Raw genomic sequence first — 20,372 nt, 5'->3', positions numbered from 1 at the left:
ACACCAGGAGGGCAGGTGAAATGTGGCCCGACAGGTCTGATGGGAAGTCAGGCTGTGTGTGTGTGAGAGAGAGAGAGAGAGCGAGCGAGAGAGAGGAGGAGGTGACTGACTGACTGACAAAGCTGTCAACCAGGTGGCTTTAGGAGCAGTCTAGCTGGATTCACACAATGTCATATCTGTGTTTTGTTGCTGAGTGCAGGACGAGACGGCACCTGGCCTTTCACTGACACACAGGGAAACTCAGGCCCTGTGGACTCTCACCGGCAGACTGACATAGACGATTTTCCCTCCTCTGTCCTGGCCGGGCCGGGGGCCGATGGTTACTCTGTGAGTTTGAGCAGAGCTCAGGAAGGGCAGAGAGCGAGAGAGGAAGGGTGGGAGGGCCGGCGAGAGAGAGAGAGAGAGAGAAAGAGAAGTGAGGAGTGGACAGAAAAGGAGACATGCTTCGCTACGGCTCAGGGAGAACAGTTTCTACCACCACAACCACAACAGAGGACTCACAAGAGCCTAACAGTGAGGTAAGAGGTCTCAGAAGACAGACTGGACACTCAAACTCTGTCTGTCTCTCTTTCTCTCTCTCTCTTTCTCTTTCTCTCCCCTCCACCTGCCCTTCGTTCTCTGCTGCTTTTACCGTGTCCACTTGTGTATGGTCGGTCTGCACTGAGATGAATGTCCACAGTCTGTGCATGCTGATCCTCTGAAAATTCACATTTGACATAGGTTGTGTTCACTTGCATGACCCTGTAATGGGATCTGAGCGTGCAGGAGCCAGGGCTGTCATGTTTATTTGAACAGCTCTCTGATAAGACCGGCCTTTGTACGAAACAGACTTATACTTTTCTTCAGTTATATCAAAGGACACCAATTCTATCGATCAGACCAGAAAACTATTAATTCAATTGATTCTGTCAATTTTTTTGTATAGAGTTGTTGTAGTGGAAACATTGTAGAACTAGTGGATAAGATCGCTGCATCACAACATGTAGAGCATTTACATAGAGTTTATTTAAAACATTGGATCATTGGATATCAGATTGTCCATAGCAACAAGCAGGCAACTGTGCATGTGACATTATGGTGGCAGAGTGTGTTCCCCCTCTGTTCACGCCGGTGCAGGCACTGTTATTCTTTAGTGTGTGTGATCTCTTATATTCATGCAGACATGTTTGTGTCCTTGGGGGCAGTGTCACATTTATTAAGCCACAATGTGCAGTATTAATACATTAGATTTTGATGTACATGTTTTTGATTGTATTCGTCTCTTTGTTTTCCAAGTCCAAATAAAAAGTTGGGAAATTCAAACAGTGTAATATTTCTGAGGTGCTGGTCTGCACAACATGTGGTGTGTGTGTGTGTGTGTGTGTGTGTGTGTGTGTGTGTGTGTGTGAGGTGTATGCAGCAGCACGTATCTGCTCCTCTGCAACCTTTGTTTTCCCATAACACCCTTCACTGAGCAGCTTAGCAAAGATGTTTACATGTACCGTCACAGACGTATAGAGCCAACGCTGCAGGAAAACAAGCCTGTGTATGCAATCGTAAGCTCAAATGTACAGTAAATGCTCTGAAAACTGTGGATCCATGATTTTCACGTTTTTCATCTGATCCTAATGTAAAAACGTCTCTGAAAACATCCATCAACTTAGTCGTAGTACCCAAACTTCAAGTGTACCAATGTTTATTTTGGTATTTTTTGGAAAACGTCATGCATTCTTGTTTCTGTTTATTTTCCTCAGAGGAGGATCAGACGCCTCAGGCTGACCCTTCATGCTGGAGAGAATGGAGACAGGCAGAAAATCACAAACTCGGAGACGGTGAGTCTTCCTCTCTCCTTGTCTTCTGTCCTCTGTGAGACATTACTGGTTCATTTTAGTTCATCTAAGCATGGCTACAATTTAATTCATAAAGTTAGAAGAAACCTCAATTCCCTTCAATTCATTTCATACTCAACTGCTGTCACCAATGTCATATTTTGTCAAGCACATTCATCATACAGTAATAAAATAGGTACAAGGTCAAATGTTGTAGCCACTGAGATTTATGTGTATTTGGTCATCTGGTCCAGTTACGCAATCACGACCATGTAGGGCGTGTACGTGTCATAATACGTGCACAGCTGTTTTGTATTTTCTTCAAAGCCCTGACTTTGGACTATCAATCTCACCGCTGCAGCAGAAAATATGGCAGTATATCATTCTATCTTGAAGGTGTGGTATGTGATATATTTTTGTGGTGGGAGTTGAAACAATGTAAAAAAAAACATCTCACTAAACAAATATTATATCATCATTTACTTTAACTGTAGGTATGACACACAGTTCTGTATGCAACGTGTGCTGCAGGCTGTGGGAATGTTTGCTGTAGGCGGCTGTGCCTGTGGCTCTATTTGCACGATGATCCCGTATGTGTTTAGATGCTGGTGCAGTGACTTGGGAGCAGATTGTTTTGTTTTCAAAGCCACATGTTAGAATAAATAAATGGGTAATTTATTTATCACGCTTGGTGTCAGTGTCCTGGCCGATGCCGAGTAGCATGGAGAGTCTGGCTCTCAGCTGGAAAAGAGGCCTTGAGTTTGGTCCCAAGAAGCTGCTGTTCTGGTACCAAGGACGGCCAGCAAACCTCCTTCAGTCAGTTTGATATTTTTGAAAGTGCAATTTAAAAATGTCCCCTAACAAATTAAGGTCTCACGGGCTGCACGTAGACTGAAAAACACGTATACACACGGACCGAAAGCACTGGGAATCAAAGCGCGTTCAGTCCATTGTGAGACAGATTTGATCCAGCTGGTTAAGGGAAATCCTGGCTGAATCGGAAATAGCTTCCACATCCTGTTACATAATCTAGGCCTGGTCTAATGAGCTTTCCAGTCTTGCTCTGGCCCTGCTTTGGAGGTGTGATTTGTGTGGACATTGTCCAGGAGTAAGCACACTTCCACACTGCATTGATAGCAAGCAGCTGTAATCTGCTTCCCTTTGAGAGGGTGGGACCATGACTGTTGGAACTCATGACAGAGGACAAGCAGGTCAAGAGTTGATGATAACATGTGCTTCAGTATGAGGACGTCACTCTGCACCTCACACAAATGTATCCCTTATTCCCTCTTTCCGACATCACCAGCTTAAAGTTGTATTTAATGTACATGACATCAATTATTACAGACTATCAACTGCCATGAAAAGCATGCAAGCATGTAGGAAGAAAGGAACATGAACACAAAACTGCAGGTCCAGCAGAAATCCTCACTTGGTCATGGTCCCAAAGGTTGCTGAGATATTGTCAATTTATTGGTAAATGTGCATAAAATGATAACTACATTGCAAATGATCACACAAGATATACACTATATACTATACAGGTACTACAGTGTTGTTGTTGCATTTTTGTTTTCCTACTCATATTTAGATTCATTTTCTTAATAATACAACATATAAACTCTGGCTGTAACTGGTCTAAATGTAGCATGGCAGTTCCACCTCTTTTTCCCCTGTAAGTTTTTCTCTTTAGTATACTGGGGTCACACTTAAGTTATTAAAACCGTAAACCAATAGAACAGACTTGATTTGTTGGGCTCAGGTTTTTCCTCTCCATTCCCATACATCTGGATCCATATCTGTTATTTTTCTTAGATAGACTCCAGTGGAATGTGAAACACAGTTTTTCCTCACACTCCCATATTCTGCACAAACTTTAAGACGTTTCTCATTTTGCGATAAAGTAAGATGGAAACAAAAACAAAGGGGGGCGAGACTGCAGTTAATCAAGAAAGGAAGGAAATGAGTAGATCCTGTCAGAGATCTATTGGGTTACAGTGGGAACTTAAACCAGCATTAAATTAAAAAGGGTGTGTCCTGTAAGCTGATACAGCGTGGGACACAGTCCTGCTAGTGACTCTGTCCTACCTGACATGCAATATTTGTGCACCATGACACGTCAAGTTTGTACACTTCAAGAACTGCATTTCATCACACAACAAAGGACAAAAGTCTCCTCAAACTGAACATCATTTGGTCCAATGAGCTGTATGAAGGCAGGTGGTGTGTGTGTTTGTGTGTCTGTTTGTGTGTGTGTGTGTGGGGGGGGGTGGGTGTGTGTGTGTATGTGTGGGTGTGGGTGTGGGTGTGGGGTGTGTGGGAGTGTGTGTCCTGCATGAACAGATATAAGGTTCTTATCCTATCAGGCGAGGTCCTCATTATAGAGTCATATGATAAAAGCAGTTAGCATGTATGAAGTGATTTTGTGATTATTTTTTTTAATTACTGTTCAGTGTTCACTTGTTCACATGTCAGTTAAGTAGGTCACTAAACACTTGGAAATTTCTTTGGTAGTGTTTCCCTTCAATCGTTTGTGTGTCAGCGCACACATTTTAATTAGGTAACTGTGTAAGAATGTTCACACACACATATGTGTGTGTGAACACTCCAAAGTACTAAAGAGAAGAATGTCACCAGACAAGTTTCATCAATTAAAAAAATATTAGATCAAGACATATTTTGGCTTGTTTGTCATTGGCAGATATATTTATATTACAAAGTTTGATGTTGACATTATTTCAGAAGTCAGTGACCTCAGTGAGCAGGTCAGACTCTTCATGGCAACACAACAAAAGAAACCCTGTTTGCTCTGCACACATCACCATCCTCTAAGATTACAGGCTAGTAGTTTCAACAACTAAAAGCAGTTGAACAATATCTGCCAGCACAGCCACATACAGTTGGTGTGAAATTCAAAGCTGAACAGAGATAAAACACAACATGGCTGTTCCTTCCTCCCATCTTCTCACCGATCAGGAGGCCCACAACATTTCTCAACAGCATGCTGTCTTTGGATGAAGTAGTGAAGAAATGTGAGGCGCGTCTCAGTCTACGAGACAACACAGGCGTCTTTGTCTCAGTTCCTTCTCATACTTATCTCTGCTGGATAAAGAACTGACGCCCTTCTGTAGACATGACAGCCTGCTGAGATTCCTCCTTTCATAGTTTGAGGATTTGTAGAAGACGGCAGAAAGTGTTTTGAATATTGTGCATTAAACACAACTGGCTTTGTTGAAATTTGTTTGAATGTGCTTATCATTTACAACTTGTACATGCGTCCACATTAATCAGGACTGAAAAGCACGAAGAAAGAAGTAGAGGGTAGAGAGTAATCAGAATTAGGAAAGACAAAGGACAGATTTTGAAGACATGGTGTCAAATGTCCAGCCTGCCTGTTCTAAGAGGGTTTATATAATGAACAGGGCATTGATTATTGTAGAATGTGAAGTGTGAGCATGTGAGCATGTTGGAGGAAAGGTAGATGAACAGAAAACAGAACAGTTCAGAGCTGTTCTTGTATTCATTGTTTGGTCAGCAGACTATTTTCACCTTCATCACATCACTTCTCACTTGATATTATTCATTGTAATTCTTGTTCTGCTGCGGTAAATTATTTACTTCAATCGTGTCTGGTGTTGTTGTGTGATGCCCGGGCGATGGTGGCTCATATGATTGAGTTTCTACATTGTGCTGTCCAGCGCAATGAGTGTGGGTCCGCTTCATCATATACTGAACTTATATACACAATACACAATAATAATCTGACATTTCAGGGACTTATTTCTGCCCTGTTGCCACTATTGCACTATTCAAAGGAGATAAGCTGGTTTGTAGTGTGGTGCCAGAACAACAGACAATGACAGGCCTATTCTGTCGTTGTCGTGTCTTAACGTCTCTTGCGTTTATACTACGACCTTGAGACTGTCTGTTGAAGAAGACATTTACTCTAAACATTCTTATAAGCTCTGTTGTGTGTTACCAGATAACAATGAGAGGTTAGATTACACCCATTAAGTGTATTCAGCACTGTGCAATGTTTGCCCAAAAGCATACCAACAATTTACACTTGCCTTTGAACTTCACGGCACCCAGGCCTGGTGGATGATGATAGATAAAGTAAATCATCTACTAAAGCAATGTTGACTATTTATTCTTCTCTGCAGGCTGAGAAAGAGAAGCTTGCCAATGGTTCCTGGAAGAAGAAGAATGGGCTGAACGTGAGAGAGAGACCAGCTGGCAGGGAGTCACCTGAGCAGGTAGGCAGCCGCATCGGCACATGAAGAATAAGCAGTACGCGTCTGGCAGAGCTGTCGCTTGATCGTGTGGTAAAATGTGTTTCTGTGGATGTGATTGATCGTGTTTTTATGTCTAGTCAACAAAAAACAGATGCTTGTATATGTAATTAACAAATTCCATGACTCTGTGTCTGTTTAATTTACAAAGGGAAAAGCTGTTGTGTTCTATAATAATGAGTTAAACACCAACAACAAGACATGCAGGATCATGCCTCTGATTTCTACAAAACAATGCGATAACCACTGTTGTCACACTTTGAATATCACAGGGGTTCTTTGCTGATTTGCTAGTTAAAATCTCAAACAGTTCCATTGTTTAAGTATATGCACATATTACAACTACTAATCTATTCTTATTACACAAATGTAAATGAGGAGAATATGTGTGTAACATTATAATCAATGCTTAGATGGATAAAGGAACGTTGGTAGATTCTGCTCATTTCTATGCAAAACTTTGTTCCTTGTATGTCTAACCAGGGCTGCTGCACCTATAATACACATTTTATTAATGGACACACAGCAACACTGTGACATCCTGCATAATACCTTAATTTTGTATTATTGTGGAGATGTTCAGGAGATCAGGTGTATTTTTCTCAGTATGCATTGGGTGAGTCCCTGCCAGCAGCTCCAGTTTAACTAACGGTGAAAATAAAAGCAGTATCAGGCTAGATTAGTGAATAACAAGACATTTCCTTGCAAATGTCACTGCCTGGTTCTCTAAGATGATGACGGTGGGTTTGCAGGAAACAAAACTTGACCCACTTCTCAGGTTCTAGGTTGACTTTTCAAGATCATAACCATTAAATTGTTTCCTGACTTTTTCAGTGGGATATTTAATGATTTCCCACAACATTTCCTTATTTTCTTGTTGAATTGTTTATAGGGTTTACCTTGTCATGTGGTCGTGTGCAACCATTTCCATGCCAGCTTGTCAGAGGTACAATAGGCAGGAACAGCAGCAGCTTGTGTACTTGGTTGCAGAAACATGACACCTTGAATCCACCCTGCAGTTTTTGCGTTAGTTCCCACCCTCTTGTTTCCTTTGCTCAGCAGTAGTGCTGGAAATACCTGATCAAGTTCAAATATGCGAACTTGTGCACAAGTGTATACACACACATACAGAGCTGTGCTGCACACACCTCCAAGCATACCTGTGCATACACAAATACACAAACACACTAAATGGACGGTGGCTACAGAAACCTGACCGGGGTGATCTTGTCTCTCTCAGCACCTCGGGGACCGAACCAATGGGGTGCCAGAGACCTCGACGCAGCATCATGGGCCTAAAGTATACGGTGTGGTGCAGAGGACGGGCTCGGATAGACAGGAAGTGATGGCCCGTGAGTGGACAGTCAGTCACCTTCAGGATGAGATGAGGTACATCAGGGAGGTAAGTGGATGACTGGAGGTTAAAACTGGAGAAATAGGAGCTGCACACCTGCAGTTTAGCAGCAAGTCCTCTATGCACAGCTGCATGGGTTTGCTCTGTTGGTTATCATCTGTATCTTTGTGTTGGACAGGTGAGGGATTCTCTGGAGAAGGTCAGAGAGCGGATGTACGGGCAGTTTGGAGGAATGCAACAATCAATGCAGAAGCTTTCACAAGAAATCAGGGTAAGGACAATAATCAATCCATCAAATTCAAGACAGAAAGAGAGAGAGATACAGCAACACACACACACACACGCACATATATATAATATTAATGGTAATAAAAAATGTAATTAAAGTAAATTAATCAAAACAAGAATAAAATAAAGACAGAAATATTGTTAAAGCTTCATAGCAGAATAACAGAATGGGGATAAAAATAAGCAGCAAGTAATATAAAATAATACTACATTTTTATTTACATGAAGCATAATAACAAAATTATGATTAAAATAAGGATTCAAAATCAGACATGGATTTGTTAATCAGCCATAGATAAATAGGGAAGTCTGACCAAATATGTATGTTTTGTAATGTTTTTCTCCAAACTATGGTATATGAAATATGACTTGACCTGTGAAGCTGCTTTGCTGTGTGTGTGCAGACCGCCAACTCACATCGGCGAAGTCTGGAATCTGAGGTTAAGGTTCGTACTGCAGCCATGGAGAGCTTTGATGAGATGAACAGCTCGCTTATATCTGCTAACCTCGGCCTGCAGGTAAGAGATCAATGTTAGGGACTGAGAGAGCTTGCATCATGACAGCTGCACCTCAGTGTCTCTCGAATAGCTGGATGAGTTAAAGAAGTTTCCTTTGCAGAAATCCGTCCTGGAGAACTGTCGGAACAGAGTGGACATGAGGGAGGAGGTGACGACTTTGAAGACCACTTGTGAGGAAACTGAACAGAAACTCAAAGACAGGGAGAGGCAGCTGGCAGCTGTACAAGCTGAGAACCAGACTTTAAAACTTCAGGTAATCGCACAAACATAAGCAGCACACTCATCCAACCAGAACCACCACAACAACAACACAACACTGTGGCAGATTAGGATTATTTTTCTAATCCTGCTCGAATAACTATTAAGCAGCTAATATGACGTGGGAATGATAATAATGATAATGATTATAATAAGTATAATCATTATAATCATTATGATAATTGTACTGTAATAATACATTTTATTTCTATTGTGCACAAAGCACATTATAAAAATAGATTGATACATACATCACAGGCAATAAGATACACTATTATGGAAGTAAGTAAGTAGTATGGAATACACACCAGAATGAATCTAGTAAAACAGAATTGAAGTCTACTAAATGAAACGGCATGGTATAAAGGGAAATAGAGTGACTGCTAGAGAACGTGAACGTGTTTTTAGGAGGTTTTCAGTCTTTCATGAGTTTCAATCTGGACCAAGTTTTTTTAATTCTTCAAAATGAGTTTGATAAAGTACAGTATGTTAGCTGAGGGAGGGGAGGTGGGGCTGCACAGTTTTACACATATTGTAGCCTATGAAGAGTAGAAGTGGGTAAATCAAGAAAGAGGGCATGGCAACAGTCAGGACAGGTGGGGATAAAAGTGTGGATGAGCTCTTCAGCACCTGGGGTTGAGAGCTGTGGACGGAGCCTGGAAATGTTGTATATTAAAGATGACACTTCCACTGTATCCACACCTTCCATCCCTGTGTCCATATGGAATAATCAGTGTACCGCTGTAATCATTCTTCTGTGCTGTGATGTGTCAGGTGGAGTCTTCACAGGAGGCGAGCAGTCAGGCACTACAGACGCTGTCAGCTCGACTCCAGAGGGACTACGAGGAGAAGCTGCAGGAGGAGCAAAGGAAACACAGGGAGGAGATCGAAATCCTACAGGTTTGCATTATTTCATCCTTATGCATTCACTTCATACATGCTGCGTCAGACACAACGACAAAGGAACTAACAGCTTGTGAGTAATAAGTGATACTTAATCAAGATAGAAACACATTTTAACCTCTTAAAAAACATTTTCCTACAGTACCTTCAGGATCTGTAGACATACACACAAAACCTTACCTTACCCTTACAAAACATCATATAAGATTACATATAAGATTTTAGTCAAGATCCCAAAGTTCCCAAACATTAAAAACTATCTAGGATGGTTTTTGGTGAAATCTGTGCTAAACACAAACATTTATATGACACGCTGTTTCCTGATGCACCAGTAAAACAACACACACACCTATAACAACACCTCAAACGAGAAACCTCCCGCACATGAAGAAGAAGCCGGTGGAGCAGTTTTGGGGGTTCGGTGCCATACAGGACTCGAACCGGGCGACACTCTGGTTCCCAAGCTAAAGATATTCAAGCTTTTAAAAATCTCATGTCAACAGAGTGTGTATTCCTCTTCATACAGGCTGAAATCGATGAGTACATAAGACGACTTGAGGAAGCAGAGAGGAATCTCAGGATTGCAGAGGTGAAGATAGCAGAGAAAGATCAGAGAATCAGTGAGGTGGAACGTCTCCTGGATTGTATGGGTAAAGTAAGTATGGGACAACTTCATGCATTCTGTTCTTAATGAACATGAATACATTTTTATTTAATTTCAACTTTTTTTACTCTATTTCATTTTCCCTGCTATTATGCAATTTCTTTTTGTTTATGCATCCATATATATTTAAAAATAATAATAATTTAAAGTGTAAATAAATATATAACGATCTGTTGAACAACTCTGTCTGTAGAGAATTAATACTTGTTTGTATTTATCATAGGAAAAGAGCCATCTGCAAAAGAAACTACAGGAATGTGAACAGAGGCTCCGCCTGACAGAGCTCACAGACCAAACTGATGCAACTGTGACCAAAAGGTACAAAACTTATATCCAGGCAACAGCGGTTTAATTTAGCTAAAAGTGCAGTGATGTGATCTTTACCTTGAGACTAACGTTGTGTTCAGGTCCAAACAGCTAGAAGGAGAGGCGGGTGATCTCCGTGAGAGAATCAAACACCTTAATGACATGGTGTTCTGCCAGCAGAGGAAGGTGAAAGGAATGATCGAGGAGGTAAGGAGTGTTTATTCATCTGTGATTCAATCATTTACATTTCCTGTCCTAAATCATATTTTCATAATAGGTGAGGATGAGAAACATTCAGTTGAAGCGCAGGAAGGCTTTCAGTGTGTTTGCCATCTAGTGTTTGCATGATTTACCTGCAGTGCACAAAACACAGCTAGTGAGATTATTACTTATACTTTGAATCCCGTCTCCAAACACACATCTGGCCCACACGGTCTTTGGTTCCCCTGCACTGACAATGTTTCTACACCTCCCTTTCTGTTCACCTTTTTATTGTTTATTCTCTGTCTGATTCTCTTTTTGTTTGATTTCACAATCTTTTGATAAGTTGCTGTTTGTGTTTACTGTGTCTTTTGAGGTTTCCTTGAATGCTTTGAAATGCACCTACAAATAAAATGCATTATCATCATTATTATTATTATTATTATACAAGGTTTGATTGAGGATCTCAGTCTATCATAGGAAGCTCTAATTCAGACGTGCTGCAGTTATGTCTCCCTCTAACTTGACTCATATCCTGAGGTGAACATGGTTATTCTTATGATTGGGTAAAACCTGAGGGGGACATATCATTGTGTGCTGAAATAGTTCAAACAGTTCAAAGCCAATAATACCACAATACCAGGAAGTACACACACACTGCAAAATCTAGGTCACCCATCATTGAACTAGAATTCAATTGATCTCAAAGTTGCTTATGTATGTAAATAGTGCACATTTTGTAAACAAGTAATCCAGGCTTGTGTTACTGTGGAATATGTACATTATAATTGCAAAGATGAAATGAATCAACCCTCACTGCCTTTATGAAGATCCTTCTTTATTTCTTGTAGTTGCTTTTGCTCTTTTTTGCCACCCCTCGTATGAGTTGAATAAACTGAGCAGAGACTAATTCCTTGTTAAATGTTGTGAAGGTTGAATCGCTCCGAGCTCAGGTTGCTCAGAAGGACATGTTCATCGCAGACCTGCTGGACAGAATTGCAATAGTGGAGTGTGAGGTAAGAGGATCCTTTACCCTGTGTGCTGGAATGGTGTGGTTATCTGCTACTCTCCTCACTGACCATCTCACTGATGTTTGCAGTCTGAGGTGCACTTGGGTCAGGGCTCAGTTATCTCTACCTTCTTGAACTGTGGTGTGTGTGTGTGTATTTGTCTCTCATTTTTGTCATTTGTCTCCGGCTCCTGTGTCTCAGCTGGCTGTTTGAGGAGAGGGCGTATCTCTCTGCTGTGCCTTCTCTTAGGTTTCTTCCTATTCTCCGTCCCTGCTAAGGTGTTTTTAGGACGCGTTTACTTGCCTTCTTATGATGGCTCGATCTGGTTCAATCTGACGAGGATTCATTTTCCGTTGTGTACAAAACGTTGGAGCAGGTGTGAACAAATCAAACCCCCCAGTGATCTACGTCCGGTTACAATCAAACTCTTGAAGAGCTTTGTTTGTGTGAGCAGAACCAAACTAGCTCCAAACAAACTACAGGGCCATGTATTGATCTACTTACTGTATTTGGTGAAGAAGCAGAGAGGGTTGTGTTAAGTTAATGGGAAGTAACTCCACCTTTGATTCTCTATATCAAATTATTAGGATGGTTAGCTTACATGTCTTCAGGTGAACATGTTGATGGTTAGCGTGCTAATGATGACTACTAGGTCTCGTAGGTCTACTAGGAAAGGATCAGAAATTCCCTCTTTGTTCCATTTTTTTTTGTTTTCCCAGCATAGTAAACTTCTTCTTGCTCTGATGTTGTGGTTCACACCCCTAGACATTTTTTGGAACACTGAGCAGAGTGTTTTCACCTGACTTTCATAGATATGTTAGCTTACTTGGATTTTTGGCTGTGTAAAAACCAAACCGAAAGGTAAATACGGCACCGAAACAGTTGAAACAGGCGGCTTGTATAGAAATAAACTTCATCTGCCTTGACTTCTTAGAAAGGGCTTCCTGGGCTAGTCAAACTTCCCAAACTCTGTGAAATATCTTAGTCATTTCTTTGCATCATATCACTGCAACTATCAGTTCACTTTTGCATGTGAAGTGATTTCAGGCCTTTGCATGTTATCTGACGTGACAGTGTTGTTTCCTGTTTCCTTTTTCCTAGAATAATGAGTTAGAAGACAAGCTGAAGTATTTTATGTCCACACAGAATAGGCCACAGGAAACTGTGGAAACCAGAGAGATAGGAGTAGGCTGTGATCTGCTCCCCAGGTAAGAAGATGAATATTAGGCTTAATTTACTGGACCCAGATTATATCAGGCAATTATTTTGGATGTTGCTGCTCACTGTACTGTCTGACTGAAACCGCAGAACCGAAGCACCAAACCACGATGTCAAATATGCTACTCCGACTGAAGCCGCTCAGTCTTCAACCTCACACATGTCCCCGTCCTTCTACCTGGCAACCACAACCCAAACAAGGACGTTTAGATCCACTAATCCACCTCCGAGCAGGTTGGAGTGCAGTTTACTGCGGTACACGCCTGTGGAGTACAGCCGGTACCTGCAGTCTAACCACCATGCCTTCCCTGAACCAGTCAGCTCCGTCCGGTCAGGCACAGACGAGGTGGACGTAGGAACAAACACAGACACAAGCTCAAGCCCGGAATCTACTTCCCCCGTGACTTCCTCTCCAACACGACCTGAACTCTATACACCTTTCCTGAAACTTATGGAAATGACAGCAAAGATAAACATAAATGATCCCTAAAGCTCTCTTCTGTGTAACAATCAGCATGTGCGAGTCATAAATTGGCAAATCCTGTGTGTTACTCCGTTCACTAAGTTTACATGCACACTACACTCCGTTTAAAAAAAATCTGTAATGTGATTTAGGCTAAAAATGTGAGTAAGATGTATAAATGTATAGAAATAGCAGGATTACTGCCTTCTCACAAGATACATGACGCATTGTGTAATTGGCGTATGAGTCAGCTCGTTGGGGAAATGTGTCAAATCCATTAACAATCACATAATTGGAGACTGTTTCTTGGAGTTGGCAGATGCTAATTTATGATGTTTTAAAATGCATTGTGGTGTATCCGGTAAATTACATTGCACCGTGAATGTAAACGTGTTTATTGTCACATGTGGTGAATATGTACTGTACCTCTGGTGATCAAATCATATGCCGATTTTTCTGCTCCGTATTGATAATGCTGTACTGCACAATGTCAGGTGTAAATAGTCCAATGACGACCTTGAAGGTGAATTGAAGGATACAAGAAATCCAAGTGAAGGATAGAGCAAAGAAGTATCTCTTTAGATCACATACTAGGACATATTTTAAGTTCATAAAGATCCTAATAAGGGCACTTTGCTGTTCTCCATTCTTTGTGCACGCCACCACCCTGTAAACATCATTTGTGGATAAGCTGATGAAGAAATTAACATTTGTTTTGTTTACACTGAATGTAGCACACTTATTTAGCTAGTGGAGATATGAGTACATTATCCCATATGAAGGTTGGTAAGGATAATGTGTGTATTTTCCTATCATTTTATATTTGCTCTGTACAAATTTAATGAAATATGTTGTTATTGTCATATTCTGTTAAAAATATATATTTATGAAGAAGCTTTTGTGCCTTTGTGAACAACCTGCTAGCTTATACTGGTGGTGGGAAATATTCTGTGTAAATTGGCAACAGGATAAATTATACAGAAAGATTCTGCAAACCTATTGAGATTAGAGAGGTAACTGCCATTCCTGAGCCACTGGCACAAGTATTATGCAGTACTGCCGCAACTATAATGAAATAAGGAATAGCTTTATGATGTGCCTCTTCCTGAGCAATACATATCATTCTGAAGTCAGTGTATATTGAAACAATAAAAAATATATTTGTATGAACCCAGCAACCCTGACTGTGTCAATGAACACCACTATTTATAGAGTTCTTCTAAACTTTTTAACCTTTTTGATCGCTTAATCAGCAACACGTTGTGTTTATACATCAACGACAAAATCTGGCCTTATGTAATACAGCTATAGAAAAAATGAATAAGAAATGTGTATTGTTTTGAATGTGAATGGATAAGCCATTAATAAGGGATCGCTTATCAGAAAGTGAAAAAAAAAGGTAGATTTCAGAAACAAACTTCTTGCACTTTCATAATTTACCACGTATTATAAACAGAAATTTGAACAGGAAATCGTGTATTTAATATTTTTTTATACATGCATTTCTTTTTTGCCATGCAGCGTGTTTTACATATATGATATGTCAAGTGCTCGTTTATAAATAAAGTTAAATAAAAAAAAAGGCTGAACCCCAGAGGTGCACTGCACTATCATGGCCAGTGGGTGGCAGAAAAGCTCCACCTCAAGTGTGTTTTGTATTGAAGAAGAAGAAGAAGAAGAAGCGTCATACTTTGAAATGCGGTGCGTTGTTGATGGAGTGAATTCGCTTTGTGAGTTTTCGGGAACTGATTAAAACAACGAATTCACTGACGTCCGTTTCCATAGTAGCCGAGTTTTCATGTTGCGTGTTAAACGGACTCGTCAGATGAGTGCGGAAGTCTGAGACTAATAGCGGACATACAGTGATGTTCTCTTCTTCGTCGACGGAGCGTCAGGGACAAGTGGGGGACCTGAGGCACCGGAGCAGAGCTGAGCTTCAAGACCTTCTCCTCCGCCAGGACAAGATACTGTCCAACAGGTACGATCACAGGGGACACGGTCTCACTCCGGATCTGTCAGGTCCAGGCTACTATCCGGACTGTCATGTACCGCACAGTGGCCTCACACGCTGGTTACCAGAGCTAAGTCTCACACATGATATAAGATGTCCATTGTGTTATTATCACATCATTAGCTGTTAATATGTTGTAAAGGAAGACGGGGGAGGCACGGATCGGGGTAGGAGCACAGCCGTCCGGGAATCGGAAGGTTCCTGGTTTGAATCAGAGCTCTTCTTAAGAGCCTCTCGAAGTGTTGTTGTGCAAAACACTGAGCTCCCTCGGCTCCTGATGAGCATGAAGGGTCAATGTGAGGTCATCTGTAAAGCGCTTAAGTAACTTTGACCAAGTGGCAGCCTGTTGCAGGTTATTTACACTGACGTTGTTTATCGTGTTTTTGTTTAAACTCATTCACAGTTTTGTTACTTTTACTGCTTTTTGGGTCAACGGTTTTAACATCCGGCTTTTCTAAACATCACATTTATATACTAGCACTGCCAATGAACTAATCTAATGATGTCTATGATCATATATCCATCTAATCATGTATATAACTGTCTAACTGTCTACTCTTTGATTTGTGGATTATCATCATCATCCACTGTTAAAAGAACTCCTGTTTCAATACAACTTTAGTAATGAGAGGCGGACGGGCAGATTTGAACTCATGATGCTCTACTGTGACTAAGAGATTTGATTACAATGCAAGCCAGAACACACACACATGGGTCAGAACCTTCAGACCACAGTTTAGTGTGTGCTTCATTTAACACCTGGCATTAACTCTTTATTTATCTGGATAATGTGTCCATTTTTAACCTCACTGACATTATAATGTAGTTTTCTGGATCTGTCACTTCTCTATTCAGGATCCATGATCTGATCCAAATAACATTCAGCACAATTGTTCTCTTAAAACACAATAGTAAACATATTTGATATAATTTCAGCTCTGAATAATTCCAGTGGTGTTGTTTTGCAGGAGGTTGTTACAGACTCTTCCTGACAAAGGGAAAAGGATTAGAGAATTTGCAGAGCGAGTGCGTCTCGCTATCAAGGACCGTGATGAAGAGGAGAGGAAACAGAGTGCCAGGACGGAACTCCAATCCAAGCACCTGCCGGCAGCTTCACAAGCATGCCAGCTCCGTGGGGATGCTGCGGCTGGCATTCCCCGAGACGAGATGGAGACCTTACCTGTCTTTGCTCATGTGAAAGAAAACAGCACTTTGGACGAGCGACAGGACCTGTCCGTCCTCAGAGCGGCTGCTGCTGAAACCATGGAGACGGCTGCTGCGGGGGCCTCCCTAAACTCAGATGAGACAAAAGAGTGTGACCTTGTGCGGGGCTTAGAAAGCGTGAAACTGTCTCCAAACGCAAGTGCAGAGTCCAAAGACATGTTAAGCAGCATGGCGAGAGAAAATTACTTTCTTGGGAACCAAAAAGTGAATAAGCCTCATTATTTCACTGTGGTGGAGAGAACAGCGCACACAACAGCTCCTTTGAAACAAAAATTCAGAACAAACCAGTGAGTATTTCCTGCTTCATGATGCCTACATGTGTGATGATTGATTCAGCAGTGGGTCAGTTTACTATGCCATCAGTCAGTTCATTGGAAATCGAATCTTCGTCTCCAGGCTCCCACATCGAAGTGACAACACTCTCCTAAGGTCCTTGTCACCCAACCAGTTTCACGGCGCCTCACCGCCCCTCTCAGCTCTAGCCAGGAAGGAGCAGGACAGGAAGCACCTGAATGACATCACTGCCGTCACGCTCCCTCCCCTCCACCACAACCCGGCCCAGCTTCTGCCTCTGGAAGAGTCTGCCGTCCTCATTACGGAACAAACCAAGAGACAGCAGGTCAGTGAACGCCACAGAGAGAATACCTACATACACAGACACACTTTAGATAAGGATCACCTGGTGTGTCTGCAGTAATACAGGAGTTATATGACATCATATGGCAGAAACCTGAATGTGGTAGTGCAGTAGTTGTGTAACATATTTACCAAGTTTGCCTTGAGCTGCTGTGCTGATGTCACCAGACCAAAGTTGTGGATTCACTCCTGCTGTCAAGTTCAGCTCCTTAGCCGATCCGATTTCTACATTTCATCTAAATTTCCAAACCAAACTGACATATCATCTGTCAGCTGATTCGTCTCTACTTCCGTGACCTTGGCACCGACTGTCATTGCACCGTGTGTGAATTGTGTTGCTTAAGTCCATATCTGTTTCCTGCAATGTTTCCACAAGGCGACATTGCATTGTATCACTTCCAGAGTGAAACGTTTGGAGCCAAAACATCAGACAATGTGCACTTATGGAGGCCTCTGTAAGGCTCATTACCAGTCCTCCTCCTGTTTAGAAGACTCTTTATAATAATGTGCCCTGTTTTCTTTGTACCAGTCTATTCATGTCCACTTTTTTCTCTGTCTTGTGTTTAATTTCAGGAGCTGCAGGCCAAGGAGGCAGCCCAGAAACTGTCTGAGTCTCTGAGGATCTCTATGGGGAGCTACTCTCCTGATGCTGGCCCCAAGGCTGCCTACAGAGAGGTTCACGATGAAGGAGCTGAGCCCTCCTCAGAGGAAGACTGATCCCGGGAGGATGGAGCTGTGGAAACGGGTATGACCTTTGCCACGAGGCCGTCAGGCTTTGGACCTTGTAATAGGGGGCCATCAAATAGGATTTTCACTCCTCAGACAAGCTTTCTCAGAGAGGAAGCGGGTATTTGCATGGTGTGAAAGCATAGCTGGTATCCCAAATTCAGCTCAGGAGACTGAATGGCAGGTTGATAAACTAGCTCATTTCATTGTAATTCAGTTGGGAATGGGTTAAACAATACACCTCTACACTTCTCTGTGGTGCCATTTCAAGTGAGTTTCAGTACACTGAATACTGCATCAAGTTTGTTTCCGGCCCGATCTTCTATCCGCAGGTGAAATTACAAAAAAGAAATCAACGATGTCACTTTCAATACATTGACATGCATGACAAAACATTGATTACAGTTAGATTAAAGCAAAAATACGCATTTAAATGGAATATAAACACAATAATTACATTGAAAGCTGATGTACCCTAAGTTATAGATTCTGTAATTGTAAATGAATTGACTGAAGCATGTCAACATCATGCGTGCTTCATCCTGACAGCTCCTCCTCAGAGGCCACCTCCCAAGTCCACCATCATTGTTCCTTTTCCTTGTCCACACTTCTTAATTTGACCAGTGGAAAGTGAGTTCCTGCTGCTTTCAGCTTCTTCAGCAGGCCTTGCAGATGAAGCATACTGACCATAAACCGCCTCTGTGTTTATGTCCTCACCTGGCAGACAAATAAGCAATACGCTGTGTGTTTATGATGAACAGCGACTTGCTCTTTACTCTTTCCATGTATAAGCCTTCCTCACATTTTGCCTTAATCACAGGCCTGATAGAGACATCAGTGTTATGTGCACATGGTAGCGAGTGTTTCTCCATCAAGGAGGTGGCGACTGTTATTGAACAGCAGGTGACTGTTTATAACTTTGTTGAGAAAATAATAATATGAATATGCTGCAGACAGAATGTTTAACAGAACTGAATAAATATATCAGATTTCCAAAGTGGTCGCGTTTGTGTGAAGATGAAAAGTGAACTTTCACTTCAATATTTAAGGAAGTTTCATTTTCACAACAGAACAGAATTTGTTGAAATCCAGGTAAAGGTGGTCTTAGTAATAAATGCTAATATAATATTCAGTCAAGATGGAACCTGAGAAATTAAGTTATTTATAAAAACGTTTTATTTATTTTCCATTTTCTAATTTTTATTTATTTATTTTATTTTATTTATTTTATTTTTATTTTTTTAAATTTTTTAAGTTTACATTTTTTTAGTTGTGGTCACAATTCAGACAAAACTCTGGAGAGTGAAGTGAAGCAGCCTGTTGTTCTCAGAATCTACACCCAAAGTTTCATTTGGGACATTTTCCAGTCAGTTGAAAAAGTTTCTAAAATCCTGTTTCATGTTATCAAGCAGAAATCTGAGACACACCTGATAAGATGACTGCATGGCGGTCGAGGGGTGGGGGGGGTGGAGGTGTGATGGCTGACACATCTGGACTGCATTTGGATCACATGATTGCTGGGATTGCTAGAAGGCGATGACGGGACAGCGGCAGGCTAATGTGACACTGCACGTCTCATTTCTCAACTTTGCTAATATGTGGCAGATAAGAAGTGCCAGCGTCTCTCAGCATCTTTCCCATCAGCCCTCAGACGACTGCAAGCTGTTTGTTTTAAAGGCCCGATTTAAGGGATTTAATGAGGAAGAAATGGGGCTCTGGGGCGAGTTAAAGAGGAAATGAGGGTGAGTTCAAGTAGGTCAGAGTGTGCTGGTAAGTTCTTCCTCATTACCATGGTAATTGTTGTTGAGGCTTTTGAGGGAGATAGGATGGAGGAACATATCCGATCGCATCTGTATACAAACTGTATCTGATGGGCTTCATATCGAACCCTCATTGATGTTCAATAACCAAATCCAAACCATGGTGCTATCACAAACAATGAGGACATTTTGATTTGGTGGAGATCCGCTCAGGATAGCAGACATAGATGGTTGCTGGGAGACGGGATTCACTACACTGGCAACTGACTTAAGCAGATCTTCCAGAAAGTTTGACTTCTAATGGAGTTTATCCAAATGATTCTATCTCATTGTATGCTCACACTGTTACACTTATTTATCACACCAGCAGTTTTAGAATAGAATTGGTAAATACCTGTAGAAACCCTGTACACATGTTTGATATTTGGTGGAACCAAATGTACTTTCTAAAGAGAAAGCTTACAGTTTCCGCTGATGAGGTTGTTTATACTAGATAACCGCTTGTCTCAGATTAATAGACTTCTCGTGAAGTCGCCTGCAAGTGATTTGCCTCAACCCTGAGTCCCAAATCACACGTCTCGCGGGAGTATAGATAATTTGCTGTTGGGAGGGAAATGGAATGTGATTTCAAAACTGCCTCATCAAAGCCCAGTCAGCTCGCTCTTAAATTAGATACACGGTATGATGTATAGACCGGCGTTAAACACAAGTTATGCCCTCAGCAGAGTGATT

The 20,372-nt window shown here is 41.5% G+C and overlaps 2 protein-coding genes across 4 annotated transcripts; both read left to right on the top strand.

Annotated features, from left to right (window-relative positions):
- Positions 1-14,453, top strand: myzap (myocardial zonula adherens protein). 3 transcript variants are annotated; one of them, XM_076155512.1, is made up of 14 exons: positions 1-518; positions 1,734-1,811; positions 5,972-6,064; positions 7,341-7,502; positions 7,633-7,725; positions 8,147-8,260; positions 8,349-8,513; positions 9,293-9,418; positions 9,948-10,076; positions 10,309-10,403; positions 10,493-10,598; positions 11,525-11,608; positions 12,749-12,810; positions 12,911-14,453. In XM_076155512.1, exons 1-14 carry the CDS (start codon positions 441-443, stop codon positions 13,308-13,310), a joined length of 1,785 nt encoding a protein of 594 aa, XP_076011627.1. In that variant the 5' UTR covers positions 1-440; the 3' UTR covers positions 13,311-14,453. The 3 variants fall into 3 exon arrangements, with proteins under 3 accessions (XP_076011627.1, XP_076011625.1, XP_076011626.1); XM_076155510.1 differs by having other exon boundaries at positions 2-518; positions 12,704-12,810; XM_076155511.1 differs by having other exon boundaries at positions 3-518; positions 8,361-8,513; positions 12,704-12,810.
- A 484-nt stretch (positions 14,454-14,937) lies between these two features.
- polr2m (RNA polymerase II subunit M) lies at positions 14,938-18,932 on the top strand. The gene is made up of 4 exons (XM_076155513.1): positions 14,938-15,261; positions 16,263-16,805; positions 16,915-17,137; positions 17,728-18,932. Exons 1-4 carry the CDS (start codon positions 15,149-15,151, stop codon positions 17,869-17,871), a joined length of 1,023 nt encoding a protein of 340 aa, XP_076011628.1. The 5' UTR covers positions 14,938-15,148; the 3' UTR covers positions 17,872-18,932.
- Positions 18,933-20,372: the final 1,440 nt, after the last annotated feature.

Source organism: Genypterus blacodes, unplaced genomic scaffold (genome assembly GCF_046128005.1).
Source record: "Genypterus blacodes isolate CSIRO-AG114 ecotype Tasmania unplaced genomic scaffold, CSIRO-AGI_Gbla_v1 ptg000067l_1, whole genome shotgun sequence".
Classification (NCBI taxonomy): Eukaryota; Metazoa; Chordata; class Actinopteri; order Ophidiiformes; family Ophidiidae; genus Genypterus; species Genypterus blacodes.
The sequence above is the reverse complement of the archived record's forward strand: the minus strand, read 5'-3'. Positions and strand labels throughout refer to the sequence as shown.